At 41.2% G+C, this 25,000-nt stretch overlaps 1 protein-coding gene and 1 long non-coding RNA gene across 5 annotated transcripts in view; one reads left to right on the top strand and one right to left on the bottom strand.

Moving 5' to 3' along the window:
- DNAJB6 (DnaJ heat shock protein family (Hsp40) member B6) overlaps positions 1–25,000 on the bottom strand; it is a 66,794-nt gene that overhangs the window by 19,658 nt on the left and 22,136 nt on the right. For all 4 annotated transcript variants that reach the window (XM_068673454.1, XM_068673452.1, XM_068673450.1 and 1 more), the window contains exons 6-8: positions 22,522–22,653; positions 21,524–21,665; positions 19,934–20,004 (exon numbers count right to left, since the gene is read on the bottom strand). In XM_068673454.1, coding sequence (XP_068529555.1) covers positions 19,934–20,004; positions 21,524–21,665; positions 22,522–22,653 — 345 coding nt within the window. The remainder of the gene's footprint in view (positions 1–19,933; positions 20,005–21,523; positions 21,666–22,521; positions 22,654–25,000) is intronic.
- LOC137852122 (uncharacterized) lies at positions 1,245–22,654 on the top strand. Its single transcript, XR_011093664.1, has 2 exons — positions 1,245–2,167; positions 3,449–22,654. It is a non-coding gene; the product is annotated as an uncharacterized lncRNA (long non-coding RNA).

The raw sequence follows: 25,000 nt of genomic DNA, 5'->3' as shown, positions 1-25,000 counted from the left end.
GCTCTGCGTGCACATCACAAAGTGGCTCTGATTAAACCCATAAATACTTAACATGACTGACTATTAAACCAGATGCTCTGCACACACCCCGATAAATTACTCCTAACTGTGTTAAAGATCAACCTCAACAGCTTTAGTCTCATCCAGATGGCGTGAAAGGAACAGTTTAAAATGGAAGAAATCATAACCATCTCATCCTTCACCCCAGTGCCGGGCTGAGAGCATCGCCGCGTGCCGTGCCCCTTGCAGCCCTGCACCACCTCCATCGGGTGCCCCCACAGAACCCAGCTGCTCCCCGAGCTGAGCCTGTGGAAGTGGTGAAAGGATCCCCCAGCAAGCATTCAATGCTGGAGTGAAGTTACAATGAAATATATAGAAGTGAAAGACACTCGGTGCTCCCAACTCCCCGGTTAATTCAACTGCTGCTTAGCAAAGAGCCAGGGGAGCTTGCCTGGCTTCTGTCTCACCCCACGAGAGCTGATCCCCACCTCACACCATGGACTGGGGAGGAACCAGTGTTTGTCTTGAACCTTTCCTCGTGAGCTCCCTAACCTTCTGTCACCACAAATTTGCAATTAGCATTTTCCTACGCTGAGCTGACCCGTGTTATGCCAACCAGTATTACACCAACCAGTAGGCCTCAGCATTAGCCTCACCGCACGTGCCACAAAACCTGCAGAGCGGCAGCTGGAGACAAACACTTCATGAACTTGGGTGACACTACAATGTCACCCAGTTCTCCTCCACAAGAGTAAATCATGCTCTCTGCCTGTCCCCATCACCCACAGCACAGCCCACATGGCTCAATCCCCCTCAGTCCCACCACACGGCCATTTTCCATCTCCCCTTAATGCTGGGACAAGCTTCAGCTCAACAGACCCTCCCAAAAAAAATTCTCCTGAAGTTTCTCCCTGTTTTTGGTGCAGGACAGCAGGATGGCACCACAGTGTAGACATGTGTAGTAACGTCACGCTGGCCATGGCCCAGGAGCTGAATCAGGCCGGGTGCTGTGCACAGCACCAGCCCCCACCTCTCTCTCATCGTGCCTGCAGCACCCCTTGCCAGGTAAGCTGTAATTTGCAGTAACTATTTTCTCCTGCTCTGCATATCTAAATATTCATGCTTAAAGGATTCAGAGCAGACGGGGGATAAAGACAGCTGTATGAACTGGTGCTGAGCCTTACTTGAAAGGCATTTACCCTGGGAAAGTGCTGCCATACAGGACATCACCCCCAGAGGTGCAGGACCATTGCTAGAGCTTTGCCAGAGCTGATGTACTGGGAAAGGCTCTGAGGAGGACAGGTCATGTCATGTCACGTTGTGATCTCCACAGCTGAGCTCAGAAGCAGAATACCTGCTTGAAAAGCAAATTTAGGGGATGGGGCTGCCCCAAACAGCCCTCCCATCCCATCCCCCTGCCCAGCTCACCCTCATGTGCAGCCCTGCAGCAGGGATTGACCTGAGTTAAAAATAATGCTCTTTCCACAGCTTATTTTTAACCCGGCCCAGCCCCTGGAGCCTGCTCCCGTGTGCCACACAAGGGCAGGGGGCAGCTCCTTCTGGCCACAAGCAGAAGGCCTGATTCACTGCTGCCAATATTAATTAAAAGCCTTGCAGTTAGTTCACTTGCTAAACTGGCTCGGGGAAGTTGTACTTCTAAGGGTTAATTCTGAAAAGGAGGGTTTCTGAATTACTGCTCTAAACCCAGCAATTAAAGTTTGGTTTTCAGGTGTGCCAGGTGCTCCCAAATGAAAAGGAGCTTCTAGGGAAAAAGAAATCAAAGGCAAGCTGTGATGCTCTCCACAGCTGTAGGACATCAAACAGGACCCCGAGGGTGAAAAACAGCTTGTGGCAGCAAAATGCTGCTGCTGGAGAGGGGAAGGCAGGGATCCTTTAACCTGTCATTAACCAGCAGAGGGCAACATTGCCTATCACGAGGGGAAACGTTATCAGAAAAGTCACTGCCAACTCCTACTTATCCAGTAACGTGTGGATTTCGTGTTTAATGCGAAGTGGGAGCACGATTCCTGGGTCGGGTGGACACTTTTGGGGAGCCACCAGACACAGCCGAAGGACCTGTATTCACTCCAGGAACATGGAAATGGCACACAGGAGTAGCACAGGAGTGAGAAGAGAGACAGACGATGGTCCGGCTGAGGTGGGACAGGTAAGACATCGAGCACTTCATAAAAAAGCAGCCCTGCAAGGGCGGGAGCGTGCTTCCACACCCATTTGGCTTGCACACCTGAGCCCCAGAAGTTTCCAACATGGGCTGCTTTCGAGTGCTTAAAATACGGGTTGTAACTAACAATTTGGGGTGGGTTTTGGTGGCTCAACCCCAGAATTTGCATGTCCTTCAAAGCACATGATGGAGTACTTGTTGTTTTCATCTGTGAAATGGGAGCAGCTGGTGCCCTCGGTGGTGGGGTACCACAGCAATTAAAACCTTTTTAATTGGTGACTGTGTTACCTTTTAAACATGTCTAATGAACTATGCCAAAAAGTCTGATGATGCCATAACCTCTATAAAATGTTCTAAAATGGGTCACCAAATACCCACCAAATAGGTAATGTTTGTACGAAACCCACTTTTTATGATGACAGCATCATCACATGGTGTTAATTAATATTAGCACGTATCCTGGCTATCTGGAATCGAACTGAATTATACCAGGAATCAGCAGTAATTAACGGCAAGATAGTAATTAACAGAAACATACAGAACAAACCGGGGTAAACATCCTGAGGATCCTGAACCACGTATTAAAATTTACCATCACTTCCTGTGCAAAAGGAAGCCGGGCCTTAGTGGTTCCTGTACAGGAGGCCTACTATTTGCATGGCATTTTCTTACATGCCTAATGAAGAAAAAAAAAAAAAAAAAAAAAAGGATATTTTCCTGTGTTAGGAAACAAAAAGCAGACAAACTGGTTCGCATCTTCTCTGAAGGAAAGCTCCAGACAGTACTGTGACTTAGAAGAAACTTCCTCTGTTCAAATCTTTCTTGAATGATGGCCTTCAGAGTGTTTGAGTGCCTTTCTAACACCTCCAGACATGAGGTGATTCACCTACACTTAATTCTCTAGGGCTGCTGATGTGAAGCCACGTGCTTGCAGGGCATGGCACCGTACCTCTGCTTTCAGAGAGGGCTCAACATTTACTGAAAGTGTTTGGGATGGTTTTAGCGTGTGCTGCTACTGCTTCAGACTAGCAGCAATAAGGAGGGTGAACAAAAAAGCTGGGCTTGCCTGGTCCTTCCTCCTGGGACAAGGACCTGGAGTCCACCCTCACCTGTGGAGGGCACCGGAGCTGCTCCTGACTCAGCTCCTGGGCTCCAGGAGCCACCCAAAGAACAAAAAGTCACCACTTACATACCTTTATCTGTCGCTAGCACTACAACCTGCGGATAAGATCTTCGCCCTGATAACTTTTTCCACTGTTACAACAGTTCCGGTATTAATATTTACCTCAGCGGATGATAGCAGGCTTCTTCTGAGACTGAGGTCAGACACTTTCTGGGAAACCTGGTGCTTTGGAGGAACCTGAAGTTCTCCTGGGGATTACCTGCTTCTTTCATTCCTTCTCATAGAAGCTCCACATCTAATATCGTACAGCACAGACAAAACACCAGGAGAACGAGCAACTACAGCAAAGCAAGCAGTCCAATTTGTGGGACCGAACTTGCAGCTTACTTTCAGTTTCTTTCGTTTCTGTTGGGAGCAGGGGATGCTCGCTACAAGAAATCAGGTGTTTTCCAACACCGCGTGTGCACACCCACACACACCCTCCCGAAATCCTGGGCAACGCTCTCAGCCATAAAAACGCTCCCTCTGCGGTACCCGAGGCTATGTTGGGCAAGTTCTTTTGATTCATTGTTCTTGAACTTGTTGCTAAATGCCAGGAAACACTGATATTGCAGCACTTAACAGCACAAGTTATAAAATCCACCTCAGCACATGCTTCATCAGGTTTGTTGGACTCGAGAGAAACTGAAATTTTCACCGAGTTGTCTCCAGCAAATGTCACCATCTCGGTTTGACAGTGAAAGCCTTTAAAGATCTCCCTCCTGCAACTTCCTATGGTGCTTATGAGGAAAAGCAGCCATTTTAAAATCTACTGATTAAAAAAAAAAATGCAATTAGTCTGCGAAGCCAAAAGAGCCTGAAATCATTCCGAAACTATCCGGGGAATGCCGCAACAGCTGCAGAAGCTGCACCATCACTGCTGGGGCAAAGTTTCTAAAAACCATAAAGGGAGCTTACTTCAGCCCTGGAGTTTACCAGCTGAAGTACCAGATGGAGGACAACATTGAGTCATCTCGCACAAACTGGTGGCTTTCCCCAGTTACCGATAATCATTTTCCCTCCGGAGTAACCGTCCACCTCTCAGTACCGCTGTTATATTCAGAAAGCACCCAGAGGTTAATGGTTTGCTGTGGTGACGGACATCCTCCATGCAAAGCGCTGGGAAATATTTAGCTGAAGCGGTGCCAGAGTGCTCAGCTGGTTATGAACTAAACATGTGGGCTCTCCATCAATGCCCTCTCCAGGCACTGGCTGGGATGTCCCACCTCGTCCTTTTCCCATCTCGCAGCCTGCGCCAGGCTAACAGCTGTAAAGCCCTGCCTGCAGCATCACCGGACTCAAGCACATACCTGCTCCTACACCTGCCCGTGCTCACTTTGTAACTTTGGGGATTTTGTGCAGGGTTTCCCAGGGTTGTTGCTGTTTCCTCTGCTGTGGGTGCCAGGCTCATGCCCATTTCCCGAGAGAGGTTAAAAAAAAAAAAAAAAGTTTTCAGTGAGAGGAGAAAGCAGGGGAGGTGGTGGTGAAGTCACTGGAAGTGATGGAAAAATAGGGGATGGGAGATGGGGAGAAGGACAGACTGATGAAGCCAACATTGCACTTCTATTTCTGTCCCGGCAGAGCCATGCCTGCAGCACGCCTAGGATCTGGGAAAGGGCAGGGCTCCATGCTTTCTGCTTAACGCACACCACAATCCTCTGCCCTTCTGGCTTTAAAAGCTGGCAGTGGACTTGCTGCTTGTGTTTCTGCTCCTCCTGCGCCAGCTCAGCCTGTTCCTGCACCACCCGTGCTCCTGGTACAGGCGAGGGCAAGGGGAATCCCCACTGCGGTTCTGTACCCGCAGCACCCAGCTGCCCCTTTCCTGCTGCTGCCACCAGCAACCAGAGGCAATGGGAGGACTTCTCACACCCCTAAGCACTTCACACACCCCCCTCGCCCAGCTATGTCCCGTACCTCAGCCCTGCCCCAACACGAATCCAGCACTCCCAGCACATCAAACTATTTCAGAAGGGATGATTCACCACAACAATACATCAATCTGCAACAAATTGGTAAAATTAAGTAAGTGTACGCCATATGCTAATTGCAGCAGCATTGCAAGGAGGTATTTTGAAAGGAAATGTCCTCTGACAGGCTGAGGTGCCATCCATTGCTACAGCCACTCCTGTTTGATTACACCAAATGCTGCAGCCTGACAAACATGCAAGAGCCCAGATTTACATCCTCACTGCCAAAATGTACCCCTCAGATGATCTTTTAGAGCCCAGTGGTCCTACATGAAGTTTGAAGACAGAGAAAACTGCGGCCATAGCACACCCAGGCCTCTGCAGAGCTGTTTTGCTCTGTGCCCTGTATGCCTTATACAACTGCTCTCATCTTAAAATCCTGATGTGGGAAAGGCAAACAGCAGCAGGTGACACGAATCCTCACGCTTCCAGTAGGCAGAGATGAGCCCATTTGTATGCTGCTGCTTAAAGTGAATTTTATTAAAGGTAAGAGACTTCATCACAAAAGAGCCTTATTCATCATGGCACAGATTTTGAAAGGAAGCAGAGTGAGGAATGAGTTTCTCAGCTTGACATGTGTAAACACAAATTAAGATTCAAGCCTCAGAGTTTGAACAAAGGGACTTGATTAAAAAAAAAAAAGAGAGATTACTGAAAAGAAGATGCTTTCTATACTTCTCAGGCCAAATAAACCCAGAGACAATGTAGGTGACTTCAAGGACTTAGTCTATTCCCCCTTCGCTGCTGGGTCACCTCATTTCTCCACCACATTTTCCTTCAAATCATGCTGCATTTTTATTAAGTTTCAGTGTTGTCTTCAAAAGTGGCACTAGGGGCTGCTGCTCCCAGGGCAGCTCTCCCCAGCACTGTCCCTACACAACACAAAGACGCGATGCGGACCACAGCCACCATCTCCCTCTCTCACAGCCCCTCAGAAGTCAGCCTCAGGCCAAAACCCTGGCAGGCTTCACCTCCACAACTCGGGTTTCCCTTTGAAACTGGATTTTGAAGCACAACACAAAGGCCTATCAGGAAAAACAAACAAAACCAACACCCTAGCAGTGTGAGGCAAAGCTTGCTGCTGGAGGCAACAAAGCACAAACAGAGCTCGCTGGGCACACAGGGCCTTCCACCGGCATGGCAGAAACACGAGGCCTGCGCCGTTCTCTGGCGCCCATGCCACACGGCCCAGTGTCTGCAGGCACCATCCTGTCACGGGCCCGGCATCCCCCTCAGTGCCCTGACAGAGGGCACAGGCTTCAGGACGCAGTGCTGACACCTCTCGCTTGGGCTGGAGACCCTCCCGGGTGGAAAGGCCGCTCCGCTCCCCTGAGGACAACCTTGCCTTCAGCCCTCCTAGGAGGGACCGCTGCTAGGTGAGTCGTAAAATCAGCTTCTAGCTGATTACACAACTCTTCAGACAGCAAACAGGGAAAAACTGCTCTTCTATTTTTGCAACAGACCGATCTTTAACACGTTTGGTTTTAATAAGGCCTCAAGATGAGGTCCTGTATCTCTGCTAGCAGCCTGCACTACAAGGAGCATCTCCGGGGCAGTTCAGAACAAGCCATAGTTTCTAAGTCAGTTTGGTTACGTTTTATTTCCTACTGATTATCTGATTTAAATCAATCTTCAAAGACCTAATGCACAGCAAACCCAGATTGCTGTAAGAGATAGATTTTATATAAAAAGCAAACCCGTGCAATTAAACGAAAGAAAGAATCTTGCAAGTGACTTCACAAAAATGTGATGAACGACTTCCACGGCTGTTTTGTCAACACTTCCATAGTAATTTGGCAAGCGCACAAGACCGCCAAGTTTGTATTCTGATCAAGTGGCTATTAGCGCTGCTGAAGCCTTGCAGACATGAGGCAGCTTCCCTGTCTTATATTGCATTGCCCTTGGTCAGTTTATAGGCTCCCATCTTTTCAGGTTATTCATTTGAAAAATATTCTCCCTCACACCTTGAGCCTTAACTATGACACCAAGGGTTTCACATACACTTATAAAAAAAAAAAAACGTTATATCCATCAAAGTGTAATTCATTGCTCATCCATTACTAGGACAGGGGCAAGGAAATTCCAGCTCCCAGTGCCTGCACACATCCCTGATTTAACAGAGGCACACATACAAAAAAATACCAGAACCTTTTAATTGACACTGAAAATGTCACATGCTCCTGGCAACAGGAAGTCTGACAGCTCAATAGGTTTCAAAAATATTTTATGAACCTTCACCACAAAACCCAATCCTATTTTTGACATCTTCCTGACAACAAAGAACACCAAGCAATTAGCTGGCATTCCTGCTCGATAATGACACGCTAATGAGAGGTCTGAATCTGAAATAAAGCATCTTGCTGCAAGTTGACTTTCAATACTAATTTTAGCGAAATATTTAACTAGGAACCAGCACCCAGACCTCACAGGTGCCTTCACTCCCAAGTTGCACCACCTTTTGCTGTTCAACATCTCCAATTCGTCAAGGAAATCTCAGTTTCCAAGCTATCTTCTTTTAACCCCAAAGTTAAGCTGTTCAACCTGTGCCTTAAAATCACCATAGCTTAATACAATAATTTTTTCAAAGGCCTATCAATAATAAATACTGATACACATCAACTTCTACATGCAAACAAATATACACAAAATTAGAAACAATTATTTATATGCACAGAAAGAAGGAACTGCTCTGTGCATACTGCTCAAACTGAAGTCCTGACCAAATTAACCCTTGAGTGGAAAGCACAGAAATTAGTTTTCAGCTAAAAGTAACAAACACCAAACCAGAACCATGACTATAATCCAACAATAACAATACTTACAATTCTTTTGTGCCTGGAAACAGTATCATCAGTCATTTTATACACTGCTTCTGAAGAGATCCAGGGAGAAGAGAGGATGTTTTACCGAGAGGGCTCTGTGAGCTTTTGAAGCAGAAGCAGGGTTCAAACACCGATGTTGGCATCTGTGCAGCACATGCAATGCAGCCATGCAGATCCTGGCAAGGCCATCGCAGTGGAGAGGTAGAGGTGCCACAGCAACCCCAGCACGGAGCGATGGCTGCTCATGGTCCAACGCCATCCCACCTGTCCTTTCTCTACCTTCTCATCAAACCTTTGGGATCCATGGGATGAAGCACAAAGCGCAATGACAACCATTGCTGACCACAGTCCCTGAGGCCAAAGCAAAAAAGGGGCAGGGCTGTGCTGAAGAAGCACCATAAAATCTGGGACACTGGAGAATGCCAAGTTCCAGGGGGGAGCACAGGATGACCATGAGCTCTCAGCACAGAGGTGGGTGTTCCCGTGGAAGCCATGTACCCACGCTGAGGCCACACACCAGGGGAACAACTCACCACCTTCAGCTGTCGGGACTAGTTGCTGCTCAGCATCACCTAGCTTATGGATGCACCTCCTGCGGTTCTGCAATGGCAACGAAAGCTTTTCCAAATATTTAAGTCACTTCGACAGCTGACTCACTATATACCAGTGGAATAAATATTTGAGAAGAAAAAAAAACAACATCATCAAAACTGTTTCAACTACAAAGGCGCTTCAGTAGAACTAGCAAACCAAAGCACAGCATCCAGCAAACTTAATCCCCTTCCCTCTTGAACATCAGCAAACTCGAAACCTTCTCAGAAACACTTGCCAAGTTTTACTAAGATGTAAGATGCCAAACTTCATTTATGCCACAGCATTTCTCCTCGGCTCTGTAAAGTCAGTGCTGTTCACTTTGCAGAGCTGCGAGCATACTGCAGTCACACTGTTGTGTCAAAAGGAAACCCAAAACAGATGCACAACAGAAAGCTGACATTTACACAGATTTACATGCATGCAAGTTGGCAACTGACAGAAAAAGCCCCAGATTTTGCACTTTTGAGAACATTTCATCACTTTCCAATTAAAATTCTGACCTTGCCTGAACTCTGGGCATTGGACACAGTGTAGTAATTCTACAGAAACAAATTTCCTTTTACAGTAATTTTAAAAAATACTAAAGAAAAGAATTAATGACTGTTTTAACGACTTTTTCCAAAGAAAAAACTGCCAACACAAGAATACTAAGCTGAAAAAACCCCTACGAAGCACAATGCTGTAACTTCACCAATAGAGCCAGCACCTGCTGTGAGACGGATCTGTTCAGGGAAGCCTTCAGACACTGAATTTCCAGTGAGATGAACTGATAAATAAACCCACGCCTGTACCACAAAGACACTTGACAAATCCCTGATTACAGTTTAAAAGAAAGCACTGCTACACCTCAGTGTCTATATGCATCTCAATCTCAAGTGAAAATTTGTATGCTTTAAGCAAAGATGTCACCAAAAAAAAAAAAAAACAACAAAAACTGAAGAAACTCTGACCTCTATTAGTAATATACCATCTAATCTACAGTAAGGCTGCACTTCAAGTGCTGACACGGCTACACACCATTTACAGGCCCATACACAGCACCTGAGACGCCAATAATTTGGGGAATTTTACCACCACACCCAAAAAACACAGGAGTTAGCTGAATCTGGAGCCAAACGTGAATGAATGGCTAGTTGTTGGTACAGAAGAGGCTGGGAGGTGTAAGGCAGAAACGCACCCACCCCCACCTCCTGTTTAAAAAAAGAAAAAGAAATTTTCTGCAGTTGGAAACTATTCTGTCCAGGGCAGGAGGAACCTCCTCTGCAACAGAATAAATAGCATATTTAGGCACTCAGCTTCGTGATTTATTCTATGAAAGCAGTTACCAGGGATCTAGTCATCTTTTTATACAAACATTTCAAGGAGCAAAGCACACACATGATCTCAGAGCAACTGGTGAAGGAGAGGGAAGAGTGGAAACTACAGCTGAATACTCAAAGAATCTTTTGCTCTTCATTTTGTTCATCAGGAATAGGAAGGCTCAAACACCTGTGCCTCCTCTAAGAAACGTTTTATTTCCCTCAATTTAGCTTCTTGTAATCATTCCTTAATATAGGAATTATCTTCTAGATTATTCACTGCATGAGAAAGCACTACATTTACTTCCTATTGTATGACACTTATAACTCTGTCTTGCAACCATTGAATTTGAGTAGTTAAAATTACAAAACACTACAAAAATACTATGAGTAGGGTTCAGGACAAATTACTCAACTTTCTTTTAACCTTTCAAACAGAGAGCTATCTTTCAGTTCTTCTAGGATAACACTTTCAGAATGGATCAAAAAAAATCAGTCAATACCAGTGTTTTAGAAATACTTGGAAATGATTCACGTCTGTTTATTGTCCTCCTTGCAATAGATATTGTAAGTTACATACCCTGTAGTATTAGCTGCCGTAACACCCCTAAAATATAAGAATATGCATTGTGAAGTATACCTAATTTTCTTTTTCCTTAGCAGTGGTAAAAAAAAAAAAAGAAAAAAAAAACTTATAATGCACTTTGTCATATTCAGCCCCATTCCCTGGATGAATTGTTTATTTTGCATAAGAACACCTGAACACCCAACTCAAGTCTTCTTGAGCTGCACAGAGAACAGAATTGCATTTCCTAACTTTGAAATAGGTTCTCTATGGGACATAACTCAAAAATTCTGAGGTTCCTTTGAAAATACGGATACAATTACTTTGCTTTAACAAATTACAGCTTGGCACTTTTAAACAGTAAGTTGTTTTGAAGTGGTTTTCTGCTAACAAGCAGTCCGCAAACCCAAGGTGCGCACTGGCTGTATGCCTCAAGGTTAGAAACATTTCTTTCCAGGTCTACTCTTAAGCCAGAAAAGGGCCAGCAGTATGGCATGTACAATTATTTGCTTTTCCATTAACAAGTTTCCAGGTTACTAAAGCTTTGCTTTTCAGTTAACAAGTTTCCAGGTTACTACAGCTATGTCTACATTGGTGAAGCTGCACTGCTCTGACTCGGGTTTTTAATCAGCAAGGGGAAACCCTTATAGTTTCTACAGTTTGTACAGAAAGGAGGCTTCACAAAAGCTGTCTTAAGTACTGAATATTTAGATCTCAAAATAGGGTTAATTTGACTGTAAAAGAATTAAGATTCAGTTCAGGAGTTAATTCCAGCACTCTCCAAGCAAGGTACCCTCCCAAGAAAATTAGGAAGCACCTACAGAAACCACATGATATTGCCATACAAGTGCTGCTGAGTTCAAATTCCAGGAGCTTGCCTGTCCAGCAGCACCTCTCAGAAATAAACGTGATTAAAAATGATTATTAACAAATGCAGCTCCGAGTATATTCAAAAGCCAAGTGTCTACGGACAGGTTTTTTTACCACACATACAAGCCCTGTAGGAGACGCTTCTCTGGCAGTTTCCTGTTGAAATATGTTTTTCTGACATAATGTTCCCTTAGGTATTTAGCATGCTACCAAAACCAATCTAATTAACCAAAAGCCAGCTTTTTTTCCATCATATTAACTTAAGCTTCAAAACACACATATTGCTGTCCACTTAGGATTTAACACACACTAAAAATAAAAACTTGGAATTGTAAATACTTTGCCCACATTTTTCAAACAAACAATCCAGTGTGCCAAATGAATCTTTGCCATAACATGACATTAACCTCTTAGCTTTCATCTCAGGACCCAAAACGAGGCGCTCTGAAGCTCTGCAGTCTGTTTTTGGTGAGAAGAGAGAGGAGACATGCAAGGACTCATGGCGATTCCAAACCCAGTTCCCTGGGACAGTCATCAAGGCCCTCGCTCTGGTTTCCTCTTTGTCACTGAACACCCAATTTGTCCACTACAATAAAGCAACTACTTACCTTAATAGGTTCACAACACCTTCTCCCACTCGAATTCCTCTCTTGTCACATCCCAAACTGGATGCTTTAGGGCAACGGTCACACAGTGTCTGTGCCCTGGATGCACATGTTGCCTATCTTCCCAGCTCCCTGCCTCTATAGCAGCTCCCGACAGGGATCTCCACACACAGCCCCAGCCATCCCTTCAACTCCTTCATCACTAAAGCATTCCCTGGTCTCAAAACCACAATAAAAATGTTATGAGCATTAACGTAGGGGGAGAGAAAAAAAAAAAAAAGAGACAATCATGGTAAGGCAGACCCTACAAAGAAAGGTCTGAAGGACATTGCACCTTTCATATCTCATCTGTTCTCCAACCTGCTGAGTTTTCTGTTACTTCCATGTAGACCCAAACACTTGCTTCTTACTAAATCATATTTTTCAGAAAGATGGTCTTTAAGACACCAAAAGCTGGAGAAACCACTCCTCTTGGCAGGTTCTTTCAACAGTTAATCACTCATGTGTTAAAAAATGCATGTTTATCTTCTCATTTGAATTTGTCTAGCCTTACACAAATGTTTATACTCTTCTTCCAAACAAGGCAAACTTTAATAGCAGTTTATTCTTACTGTTGTACTTTATTTTTTTAAGCAAACTAGGGTTTGGCACATCATCCTCAGGCTGCAGAAGCACCTCCTGGTCCTGCCCTGGAGCAGCACCCAGCATTAGCCAGCAGAGAAGGGGTCGAGTAAATGCCCACAGATTCTGGATCAGCTGTGGTTAACTTGTGATCAGGGTTTCTAAGAGGTAAGGCAACAGGCAAATGAAGGAAAAAGTCCTTGGAATTTACACCAACAGCACAGAACAGGCTGGGTTGGTTTCGTGCTTCTCCCTTACTGGTTTCACGCCCTGCAAGCTGCATCGTGAAGCAGCATCACCCATAACAAGCATGTTTCTTCTTGGAGCTAACCTGTACAAGCCCAGCAAAGATGGAAGCAGCACTGGAGGTGTTTAATGAAAGGAAGATTTGATGGCTGCTCTGTTTTCAAAGTCTGAAGGTGAATCTTCCTGAAAGAAAAATCTACATTTTTAGGCCCGTTCAGTAGCTATGTCTAAGACGGAAGCCCAGAAGTTCATGAGCATTACCCTTGCTTGCAAGCAATACCAGATGAAAGCAAAACAACTTCCAGTGAATTTCCAGCTCCCAGCTACTCCCCTGAACATTCACCTCCCAGTTTGTATGGAAGAATTTAAGAATCTCTTTTACTGAAACTCAGTCTACGGTCAGATCCTTACCATCAAGGTACTGATGGCAAGCAGTATTAAGAAATGTACATCCAGATTAGCAGATTAATTCTGGGAGGTGTCTGAGTACTTAACAGGGCATGCCCAAATAAATGAAGATAATGAAGTGTAATCTGCTGAGTATTATTAAGGAAAGCCTGGCCAAAGTCTTTTCAATAAAAAATGCTTAGTCCTACAGTCCTGTAAGAGAAATGGGAAGAAATACTGGAGGAAATGCTGAGCTTTGGCATGTAGTTCATGTAGTTTTTCTCCATTTTCCTCCTATGAAATGGTTTCATAGATGAGTCCAAAACAATTGTAAACCATCCATAGTCTGGCTTGCTTTGGACAGAGACCATTGCTGCAGAATATGTACTCACACAGGCAAGAAGCAGAAGTCCCCTGCTGAGTAAGACAACTATCACAACTGCATGGCAAGTGCTGGCAGTTTCTGTACTGGCTTTTGTTCTGCTCAGAGTAAAGAGCAGCCTCCACCTACGTGAAAAAAGTTTGCCAGAGGTGGCAACCCTGGTGAGTTACACGGATGTCTGATAAATAAGCAATTTCACCTTAATCCATGCATCATTTACAATGATCAACACAGACACGATATATATTTCTAGGAAAAAAAAAATAAAAGACCACTGATCTGCTCAGCTTCTCTACCAGATGCGTTAAAGTTTCTGCAGACATATGATTTATTTTTTTTTCTCCAGGTAAACTCCCCTCAAATTTCAATCACGGCTGTGACTACAGCTGAGATAGAAAAACTTTATTCCAAATCTGCTGCTCTGCATCTTTAGCTATTTCAGTAACAGCTTCAGGCAACGGGGTTACAGACAGAACCATATTATCTCTCTCTATAACTCTCTCCTGGCCATCAGAACCGCGTGTCCCAAAATTTGAGCTTTCTAACGAGTCACACAAGCTGCATTCCTCACCCATACTATTAACTCATTCAAAATTTACAAGTGAGAAATAACACAGATTTCACATTTGATGTTTAATATTCAATAAAAGGAGGAACTGAAGCCTTCTGAACATACCACGTCATTTGTTACTACCAGATAAAAGACAAGCATCCTTACTGCAGTTTTTACAATCTAAGCATTAATATGTAATCTGTCAGAATTCACATTCAAGTTTTTTGAAAGCATTCATCTTTATTCTCAGTGCCGGTGAGCTTGCAACTACATTTCTTTTTCCCTTTTTTCTACCAAGTTTCTTTCAAAGTTGGCTGCATTGAAAGGAATAGCTGAAAGAGCTCTCATCTGTGATTCAGTAGAAAGGATAAGCTACAGAGCAAACTAAAGCATTAAGAGTTACTACTCTAAGCCTCCAAAATACATTCTCCTGATTGTCAATTTTAAGTAAAGCTCAGAAGTTATCTATTTCTACTGATTTTTAAAATGAACCCGTAATACTGCAAATGCCAGCATTATTTAAAATGCCAGAACACTGAAGAGACAGTTCCATTAAATGACATCCTTTTATTAAAACTTATTTACCTTCTGAATTAAACATGGTTTAATCCCCGCCATTACATTTTGAAGCTGACATCTGCTCAGGTAGAAGACTTCAGCTCCCTTTATGCAGAAGATAATTAGCACTTGGGCCAGCAGTGCAATCTGCCTCACCCCAAGACGTCCTATTTGGATACTTCAGATTCGGATACTACCACATCCAGACTACCACCTGGATTTCAGACACGGTAAGCGTGACAGGGGATATAGTACTCGTGGGTTTTCAATTAACTTCCTACCAGCTGCTGTAGGTAAGATAATACCTAATCCAGCAGGAAGCCTGCCAGAGCAAGGTTAGTTTTCAGAGAAGTTTCAATGACTTTGAATCAGCAGTCGGCTCACGTGGGTTCAGAGGTAGAGATCACGTGGTCACAGCATTTTTTTTCTTGCTTTCATTTTCTTTTCTTTTTTCCTGACAGCAACATCTCAAAATTGTATAAAAGAGCCCTTTTCTGCTCTAACTTTTCAGTATCGCACCACACTGAACCATCAAGTCTGATCAAGCAGCAGATCCACTACAATTAAGAATTCCAAAGGTACAGTTTGCAACACTAGCGAAGTGAATTTGCTTGGTTCCAACATTACTGCAGCATAAGGACCATTTCAGCATCCTGGGTGGAAGATAAAAAGCTTTTTACTTAGCCACCACTTGAAGACAAGCAATAACAAGAAGAAAACCCAAACTATCTCTGTTTAGAACTATGTAAAACAAGTTTGAAGTCACAATTCAGTCCCAAAGTAAACAAGACCAGGGAGAACAGATAGTATATAAAAAGCTTTCTAATCTTATGTCAAAAAAAGCAGTTTCCAAGTCAAGGTTACAGTTCACTAGCAGGTCACTGATGTCTGTATTGCAACCACGCTGTGAGAACACTGACTTAAAATAAGCCTAAGTTCTAAGACATCAGGATCGAAGAGAAAGGTTTTCCAAAAACACTTTTGAAATGCTTCCCCCAAAAGGCTAACAAGAATTCTAAGTTAAAGTAAGGGATTGTATTCCTGTAGAGTGCTTTTGAAAAGTTCCCTGGTCATAAGCAGCATTCAACTGTAACACCATGTGAAATGCCAACAACCATCTTCAAGGTAGACACAATCTTTTTACAACACAGATTAAACTAAGGCAAAGTAGGAAACAAGCTCACCTTCCAAACAGAAGCACATTCAAGAAGAGAGTTCGGGTTTAAAAAAAAAAAAAACTTCCCTTATCACTGGGCAATCCCACAGATGGTCTAAAGCAGACACACACCTAAATACAACACAGACAAGCTTCCACTTTCACCTAGAGCTAAAACATAGAGGCAAGCAAACAAAACAGCCAGACACAAATACTGACAGAGAAGAATAAAAACCTTAGGCTTGTTTAGAGGCTGTTTTGTTTTTTCAAGTCTTTTCCAAGTCTTGTCTTCAGCATTTGAATACCCAGTCCACTAATCACAAGCTGATACAGGATGTCTTACAAATGCTAGGTACACTTAGCAGAGCTTTCTTCCTTATACCACAAAACGTCTGAGATTCAACATAGAGGGTCTTTTAAGGAGTCTTTTAAGAACTGAGAACTACAATAGCTGCAACAATTTTAAAAATGTGTAGCATTCTAAGGCAAAAATCTAATTTTTTTCAGTAAAGCAAAGTAAAACAGTAGCTGTCATGCAATCTGAAGAGAATCATGTTAGTGTATTGCACTGAAATTACTGCCATGCACAGAGACACAAAAGAGGTTGCAGCAAGGAAAAGCATTACAAAGTTATTGTATTCTACCAATGAACTTTGAAGCAGAGCAGGAGAGAGTAAGTGACACAGCAGGTTCAAGAACTCCATCTTATTGTTTTTTTCAAACCACTGGAGGTGGTTTGTTTTGAAGTGGGTGGTGTCCCCAAACATTCAAAAATCAATCCCTCATACATGAAGAAATTGTACTTTTAATCATACAGTACCCATTTTTGACAGTTATCTCCTCCCACTGCATGTTTGATGCAAATCCTTTCATAAAATTAGGAACCTTTGCTGTTATTAAGCATTTTGTGCTACTTTGGCCAAAGCTGAAGTTCAAGGAAATTTGTTGCCCTGGATGAATCATTACCAAGTGAGTCAGTTTTGTACATACATGCAAAGTACATATTAGTAAGAAATTATACAGAAGTTTTCAAAGCAACCTAATAAATGTGTTTTACAGAACAAGGAAACTCATTTCAGCAGCAAAATTACGAAGAAAGTTTGAATATATAATACATATTAGGAATTTAAAATGGATCCACAGAAAACACTGAATGAGGATTCGTTTTGTGCATTACAAATTAAGCTGGATGCAAGAAAAAGGAGCTGTGCTATTTCAATTAATTCTACATATTGAAGCAGGTGGAGACTATCACACCTCAGTCAAGTATGAGAGTGTGCCAGTTTTTACATCCAGACCTGGAACTGCCAGTAATACATTTGGAATAAGTATCCACCCAGTTCAATTGTCAGCCTGCTCAGATGCTGGTGTTTGGGTATCTGCTTACTACAGTACAGATCTTTACTCATGGATTTACTGATGGAACTTGTTTCTTATCTGTTTTTGTGCTTTGCCAGCTTCTTTCTGCCAAGAAAGTGCAGTGCTGCCGTTTAAGACTGCATCTTCCTCTAGCTCTGACAAAAACCAGCTTCAGGGATCTCAAGGCAGAAGAGAAACCATCCAAAACACTGGATCTTCATCAAATTTACACTGTTAAGGGATTTCATTAGGGAACATTTGAGTGAATGGTCTATAGCTCTATAGTATCACACTTTTCTGGTTAAGGTCTAACACAAGCATGTGGGTAGAAAACTGCCACTAGCAACTATGCTACCATAATTACCTTCTTAACTTGAACTAGTTAACTTAAAAGTTAACCTATAAAGGATAAAAACTGGGATTAAAATAGAAGGTAAAGATTGGAAGCTTAACATAAAAGCTATGGGTAACCACAGGAAGGAATCCAAACTCAACTCCGGATTGTCCTGATTTTATTTGAGTTGGTTAACCAATTTTGAAGCACTTTTTACAGTTTACATAACTTAAAGGAACACTAAGTGTCCTAGAAATGTAAATTAACATTTTTCATAACTCAAGACATCACAACAAAGCCAGATTTTGAAATAAATAGATTGTTTAGTTATCTGGATCAGGAGGGAACATACATGGGGAAGGAAAAACAGCATCAATAAGAAAATGCTTAAGTTCTAGACTGAGTTTGTGCTTCTACACCAAAAACATAACACTGAAGTAACAACTCTGCAAAGAACTTGAAAAGGGATGTAACATCTGTGGTCCCAAAACCAAAGTATATATTAACGCCTTCTAACTCTTACTTTGGTTGTACTAAATTAACGCTGAAGTAGAGGGACAAATTCCAGATATGCCAACTCTGCTGTAAATTTGAATCCTAATCTAGCAGTTTTTTAGATTGCTGGGTTTGGGTTAAATTGAGTCAGTTATCCTGCACGATACACATAAGCAAATCTTTTCGATATATTTAATAATCGATGCGTTTGTTAGTACAAAGCAGATGGTGTTCAGTAAAAAGGCATGAAGTGACTATTTAAAAACACCATGCTATTTTTTTTTTAAACATTAAGCAAGACTAAAGAATTTGGTGAAGGCCAGATGTTCAAAGCTGGTGCACAGACAAAATTGTACATCTGTAACTTATGAAATTACCCAGAGGCTGGCAGGTATTAACAAATGCCAATACTTATTTGCATGCTTCCCCTATGACATCATCTTTCACTAAACTTTGAAAATCTGGTCTTAGCTACAAATTAACACTTTGTTTCACTCCATTAATTAAAAAAAGGCATCCATCTTTTTGTTTCTGGTTGACGAGTAATGTGAGATATTTTAACCAGTTAAGATATTTTAACCATATTTAGCTTTCATTTGTCCCTATTAATTTTGTGCAAATTTGCTCTAAAGTCACCATGTTTGTTCTCAAAATGTGTGAAAAATTTTCAGAAAGCTTTTAAAAAAAATACTGATTTTCCTGTATATTTGTGTTCGCTACAGATTATTTTTTGAAGCAGTCTCACAGTCTCAGAGCTTAAAGCCTTAGTTTGTGTTTTTTTTTTTTGGTTGGTTGGTTTTAAACAGTGTGATTTATTTTCTGCCCAGGCCAAAAAAAAAATAGGGCAAAAGATGGAGTTAGAGAGTCAGCCTCTGAACGCTTCTTAAAAATAGGTGTTTCAAATACAGGTTTAGAAAAGAAATTAAATATGTTTTCAGTCACACTGAAGAAAACATCTGTAAAGGAAAAAAAGGCCCTCATCCTTCAGATGGAAGAAGAAGGTGGTGGGAAAAAAAGCACCGATTTCCCAAGTTGCCCAAATCACACACAGACACAAGAAGGTTACAAATGCCATTCATGAAAGAATGCACCACAAACATCAGCATTTATTCATTTTGATTTTTTTTTTTTAGCAAATGACAAAAGACCCAGCTTACTGGCTTCACTTTTGTTTACCTTTTGCTTACATTACACGTTTAACATTTGTCAAAACTTACTAAGTTGTCTGCATTCATGCACAACTAGAAAACATCCTTAATTTATTTAAACCAGAAATGCATTACCAGAAATGTATTAACATCATTCACTAGTAAATATTAAAAAAAAGTTGAAATTATTAAAAAGTTTATCCTGGAAATGTTAACTTCACAGCAGACTTAAACTACTAGTTGGCTCACATTTCAAACAAATTGGAAAAAGCAAGATTCATGCTAGTGTTAGTGTACATCTTGCCCTAGCACTACTGAAGAATCATGGTTCACCTTGGATCATAGATAATAAAAAGAAAAGTGCATACAGAAATTTACAACAATTTTAAGGACAAAAAAAATGGTCCTATCGATGTGGTCCCAACAATAAACTCAAAAGTCTATGACAAATACAAGCTCCCGTGAGCTATTTATACTACTTAAGTACGGATATACAGAAAGTTGAGTTCATTTGAAATCTTCAAAAAATGTTCCTGTCAATCCTCAAATGGTGGTTGTTATAGCTTAAAATTTCTGTTAAATGCGTGCGTTGAATTACTTGTTATCCAAGCGTAGCAGCTGCTCCTTACCATTTATTGTTAGCGACCTTAACTGGCCATCTTCTTCAACTTCTACTCTCTCTTGTCCGTTCTCAAAAATTCTGTAGGACAAATAACAGTTTGTCATTTCAGAGCACTGTAACTGGTTTGAAAATATACACCAGACCTAGGCTTTTAGATAAAGCACAACGGAGCACTGCCTGCTTAATACAACTGTAATTGGCAAGCTTTCACATTTAACAGTGCAGCTGTAACTAGCAACCATCTGCATTCCCCCACTGATATTGCTTATTTATAGCAGGAAAATTGCTTTGTGGAAGTTTGAATCCTACAGTTTGTGCAGTTCACAGGTAGAGCTGTCACCTCGAATTGTCACAGCTGTACTGACACTACTTAGAATTACCTAGGACTAAATGTCTTTTTTATAGATAGAACTGTGCTGTCTTAACATTGCATTTTGTATCATTTGTTACATGCATAATATTCTAGAGCCAATCACAATTTTGCTTAATATAAGACATGCAAGACAGTCTTCAATCCACTTTTAACTTGATCAAAGCAATTGAATTGGAGACCAACTGTATGATGAGTTAGGACTAGCATGTACTAGGCAGAAGTTAAGTATCCTTGAATAGAATGGGATATTATTAATAAGCTATGTGGTTTTAGGTTGTTTTAAAAACGGAAAGATGAGCAATATTTAAATTAAAAAAGTAACTCATGCCAGAAATTTTCATTGTCTTGGCATTCTCCCCTCATAATTAAAAGAAGCCACATGGATGGATACAAACTTCTCTGATAATCAGACTTAGTAAAGAGAACACACCCATATCAAAAAGAGGGAGAAAGGCTTCCTGTCCGAAGCAAAGCGTTACTCAAAGTTTACTCCATAAATTCCCAAATGCAGTCATTTCTCCATCACATATGGGTAGGCTATGTACAGTACCTGAAAATTCCCTTTCGAATAAATAGAAAAAAGTTTTCTCCAAAGTGGGTTCAGTTGCTTAGTTCACTCAACAAATGAAACAAAATTAATTTTTACACAGAAATTCAACTTCACTCAAAAACTGTTTGGGAAAGCACACTAGAACAAATGTTAGGGAAAGTTATTTCGTGTTATCTCAATTTTCCCAATTCCAGTCAATAGCTTCAATATCAACAAAAGCCAAGCATACTTTGCTCTTCTCAAGCTGACTTGGTAGGCAGCAGTCAAAGACCGTGATAAAAGATGGGAGGTTCCTAAAGCCCACAAGGACCTCCACTGCAGAGTCCCTTTCAAACAGCAAACAAGTTACTGCCATCATTTTTCATCAGGACAGTTCTCACTGCCGGCCTTATGCAGTTAAACCCTCCTTAAGAGTTTAGACAAAAACCCTATCTTCTCTATTTTCCCATGCCACAGCTGCAAGCAACTCAGCAATGCCAAGAAGAGTTACAAAACCCAAAACAACTTTTCTGCCTTAAAACAAACCTCACAAATTCAAACTGTTATGACCACATAATTTAAAAGGAAATAATTATACACACATTTGTATGTGTTTTTATGTATACGTATATTTATATGCATGTATGTTCAGCTATGCATTTCTATATAGTTTCATAGAAATGTATCACTCTTACCTCTTTGTAGTAATTTTTTTGCCGTTGACTATTTTAGTTGAGGTTGATACTGATTTGAAGTTACCCATCCCACTGCCACCAAACGATGTGGAGGAGAAAGAAGTAAGACCTCCATGTCCCAGTGAACCAAACGAAGTAAAACCTATTGGGGAAGAAGTTCACAGGAAAAGTATTTGACCAAAACCATATTTCTGCATGACTGTGAGCTTTGAATTTATCAGCCACCGGGACTACATCCTAGCTTCACAACACACTTTGATGGCTGCATCAACACAACGTCAGTGACTGATGGCATTGAACACTGATATGAAAATAAACACCTGACTCCAGCACTATCACCTTTTCCCATACGGACCCACAGTTCCAAATGCTGAGCACTGTCCAAAAACTGTTTGTCCCTTCCTTTAAAGGAAAGCCATTCAAGCCTGTCAGCTGAACTCAACCATTACACCATTCTTTCCACTCAAGGTAAAGATAATAACTTCAGAGTCTTATTTTTCATTTTATCATAGAAGACTGGATGCCTTGGGTTAGCAGACAAAATAAGTTTTGTATCACTAACGTGCCAACTAAGACCCATGATCCTTTAACAACACTGAGTAGCAGCAAGTCTCAGCAACCTCTGAGACACAGACTTCAACATTCAAGTTAACTACCCCTAACTCATACTTAGTACTACTGTGTTTTTTTTCCCCCCAGTGAATTTTCAGGACCTCACCCAAAAGCCATCACACCAATACTGAAACAGTTCAAAACCAGTTCTAAATTCTGGTGCTACAGTTCCTTTATGGCTTTAAATGCAAACAATTCTACCTCTTTGAGGTCTGTTTACTTTTCCTGAGCTTTCAGGTAGACCTAAGGTTTTATTTACATTCAGACTTTTCAGAGAGCATCCTAAATTCAAAAAAATGGCCTCACAGTTGATTAAATGAAGGCAACTTTACATCAAGATGTTTTGTGAACCAAAACAGAAATTCCATGTTATTTGTGATATTTACCTGTGTCAAATGAAGGGAAAGCACTTCCAAAACCAGGGAATCCACCAAAAGCAGAGAAAAATGATCCGCCGCCTCTGTTTCTGCTTCCCCTTGGACCCCGTCTGTTCCCGAAAAAGTCCTCAAAAGGATCTTCTACAAAACACAAGACAATTAAATAGGTTAATCTCACTGAGCAATCCCGTATTTAAACAGTTTCAATTAAAAAAAATCCTGTTATAGTTGAGATTCTTCCTTTGAAATATTTGATTCTACTGAGCCGAACAATCCTCTAAAAGAGGCTCGTTTTGGACTGAATTCTAACTCATTTTTATGTTTACAAATGATAAGTGGTTAATCATTTTAACTATTTAGAATTAAAAACCAGTAAACCTAACAAAAAGGCTTTCATTTTTCAGCACAAATGCAGTTGATAAGAGTTAAGAAAATAGTATGCTTCAGATGCTCACATAGCATAACAAAGTATGACAGAAGAAATCAAATCAGTATTTATTTGAAGATAAATACGTCCACTGAGTTAACATTTGACAGATTTAGAACTTTTCAGATGCAGAATGACCCCTACTACACAGCAAAATTTAAAATTTAACAATTCCTAGAATATTGCACACACTTATATGCACTTCCTAGTTTACTGCCCTACAAGATTTATTGCAGACCACCCCGACAGTGTCCCTAAAAAGTAACTTCCAGCTAGGTTCTATCAATAAGCGAAATATAAAAAGAACAGCCAGGGACTGACTGATGACTCATAATCTGCAACTATTTTACGTGTTTATTTTAGCACTTGCCACATTAGGCACTTTAAACACTTATTCCGAGGCACATTTAGGTAGTAAATTATGGGACACCGTTCATAAACCTACAAAAGAACCATTCAGGCCCTACCAAGCTGTAGGCTCCATATCTTTCTTTATATATACTTCCATATATATACACATATGTTTGTTTTTATATTTATATATAAAAAACAGACACCTATACAAGAACTTACCTATTTACTTAAAAGTAATCAAATTTTCCTAAAGAAATATATATTACCAGGACTGTCTGAAAAATGCTTTTTACTAAAGCTCTTAAAACAAAGAGGAACATACAATTTTAATCAGGTATTATTTTAAATCAAGTACCTGTTATGTTAAATTCAGAAGAGTACAACTACTTCAACCACCCTCTCAGTCAGAATCAGAGCTCTACCAGGACGAGTACTGTACACTACCAACAATTTTACCAAGTTCTACAAGTGGGCACTCTATATTGGAAGGTAAAAAGTTTTAAATACTGCTCAGACTAAGCTCTTCCTGGGAAATGCAGAAACTGGTGACAGCAGCGACAGAAGTATGAAAGCAACGCAAGATTCTTGTAACTGTATGACTGTTCTGATATTTTTAAATTGTGAAAGAAAAGTTCAGAAACTCAATACTTAATCCAGCTCTGGTATCACTTCAAAAATCTAAGCTCGTTTATGCTAAGTCACCCAGTCAACGCAGCAGTGACATTACTAAAGCAATCAATCTGATAATAAAAAGATATCAGTTACCATCTGGTTTAAATGTGATTACTTAACAGAAGTGAAGTGTCACGATGTATTCGTGCTGAACAAATACAGCCCCTGAAGTCCAAACACATCCTCCCACCAGCAAAGATATAAAATGCCAGAACAACCAAAATAACCCTATCTTTCCCCTAGCTGCCACAGTTATCGACAAGGCAGGACCAAATTTTTATCTTACACAGAGCAGACAAGCAAATGGTAAGTTGTTTTTCCGTTTTGTTCCTCATGCTTTGTTATACTATTTTTTTTTATTTTAGAATAAGTTTTCTTCAATACAAATATGACCCATTATTATATTTAAAGGATTAGAAATTAAACAAGACTCTTGGACATGAGGGAGTTTATAACCAAAAAACATAATTTTCTTTGAATTGTCATGATACTAGTTTGGGAAAAAATTGTGGTATTTTTCAGACTAGTTTATCAGTTAGCACGTAAAAACACTGCAGTTAATTGTTTTGTAGTCCAATTTATTTTCGCTAGAGTGACTCAGAAGCTAGTTATGAAGGTCATTCACTCACGTGCACGAACGATCTATATTATATTACTCCCACTGTTAGGCTTCCTATTTATAGTCTAATTTTTCTTGTTACCTGGAGTTTGAATAAAAACAAAACAACCTGCCATGTAAACTTGGAGTTTCTGATCTCCCACAGCATAGCAGCCTGTTCTGCATGTGAAACTCCTCTTCTGCACAAGAGCAGCAAAAATGCAGGTTTTTACAGGAGATCACAGAACCTCCCCTGAAATCCCTGCTGTCAGCCCAGCTCTAAACGGATTACTGCCTACTCCTAGCTACACAAAAACCTAACCTAGACTTGGGCATGCCAATTAGCCTTTGGCAACCCTACGTACCGAAGAAAGAAAAATCAGTACTCTGCTTCTAGCCTCTGGTGATTTCTGTTTCCAGTCCGGACCACGATCCTC

The sequence above is a fragment of the Anas acuta genome, chromosome 2 (genome assembly GCF_963932015.1).
Source record: "Anas acuta chromosome 2, bAnaAcu1.1, whole genome shotgun sequence".
In the NCBI taxonomy this organism is placed as follows: Eukaryota; Metazoa; Chordata; class Aves; order Anseriformes; family Anatidae; genus Anas; species Anas acuta.
This window is presented reverse-complemented; position numbering and strand designations above follow the sequence as displayed.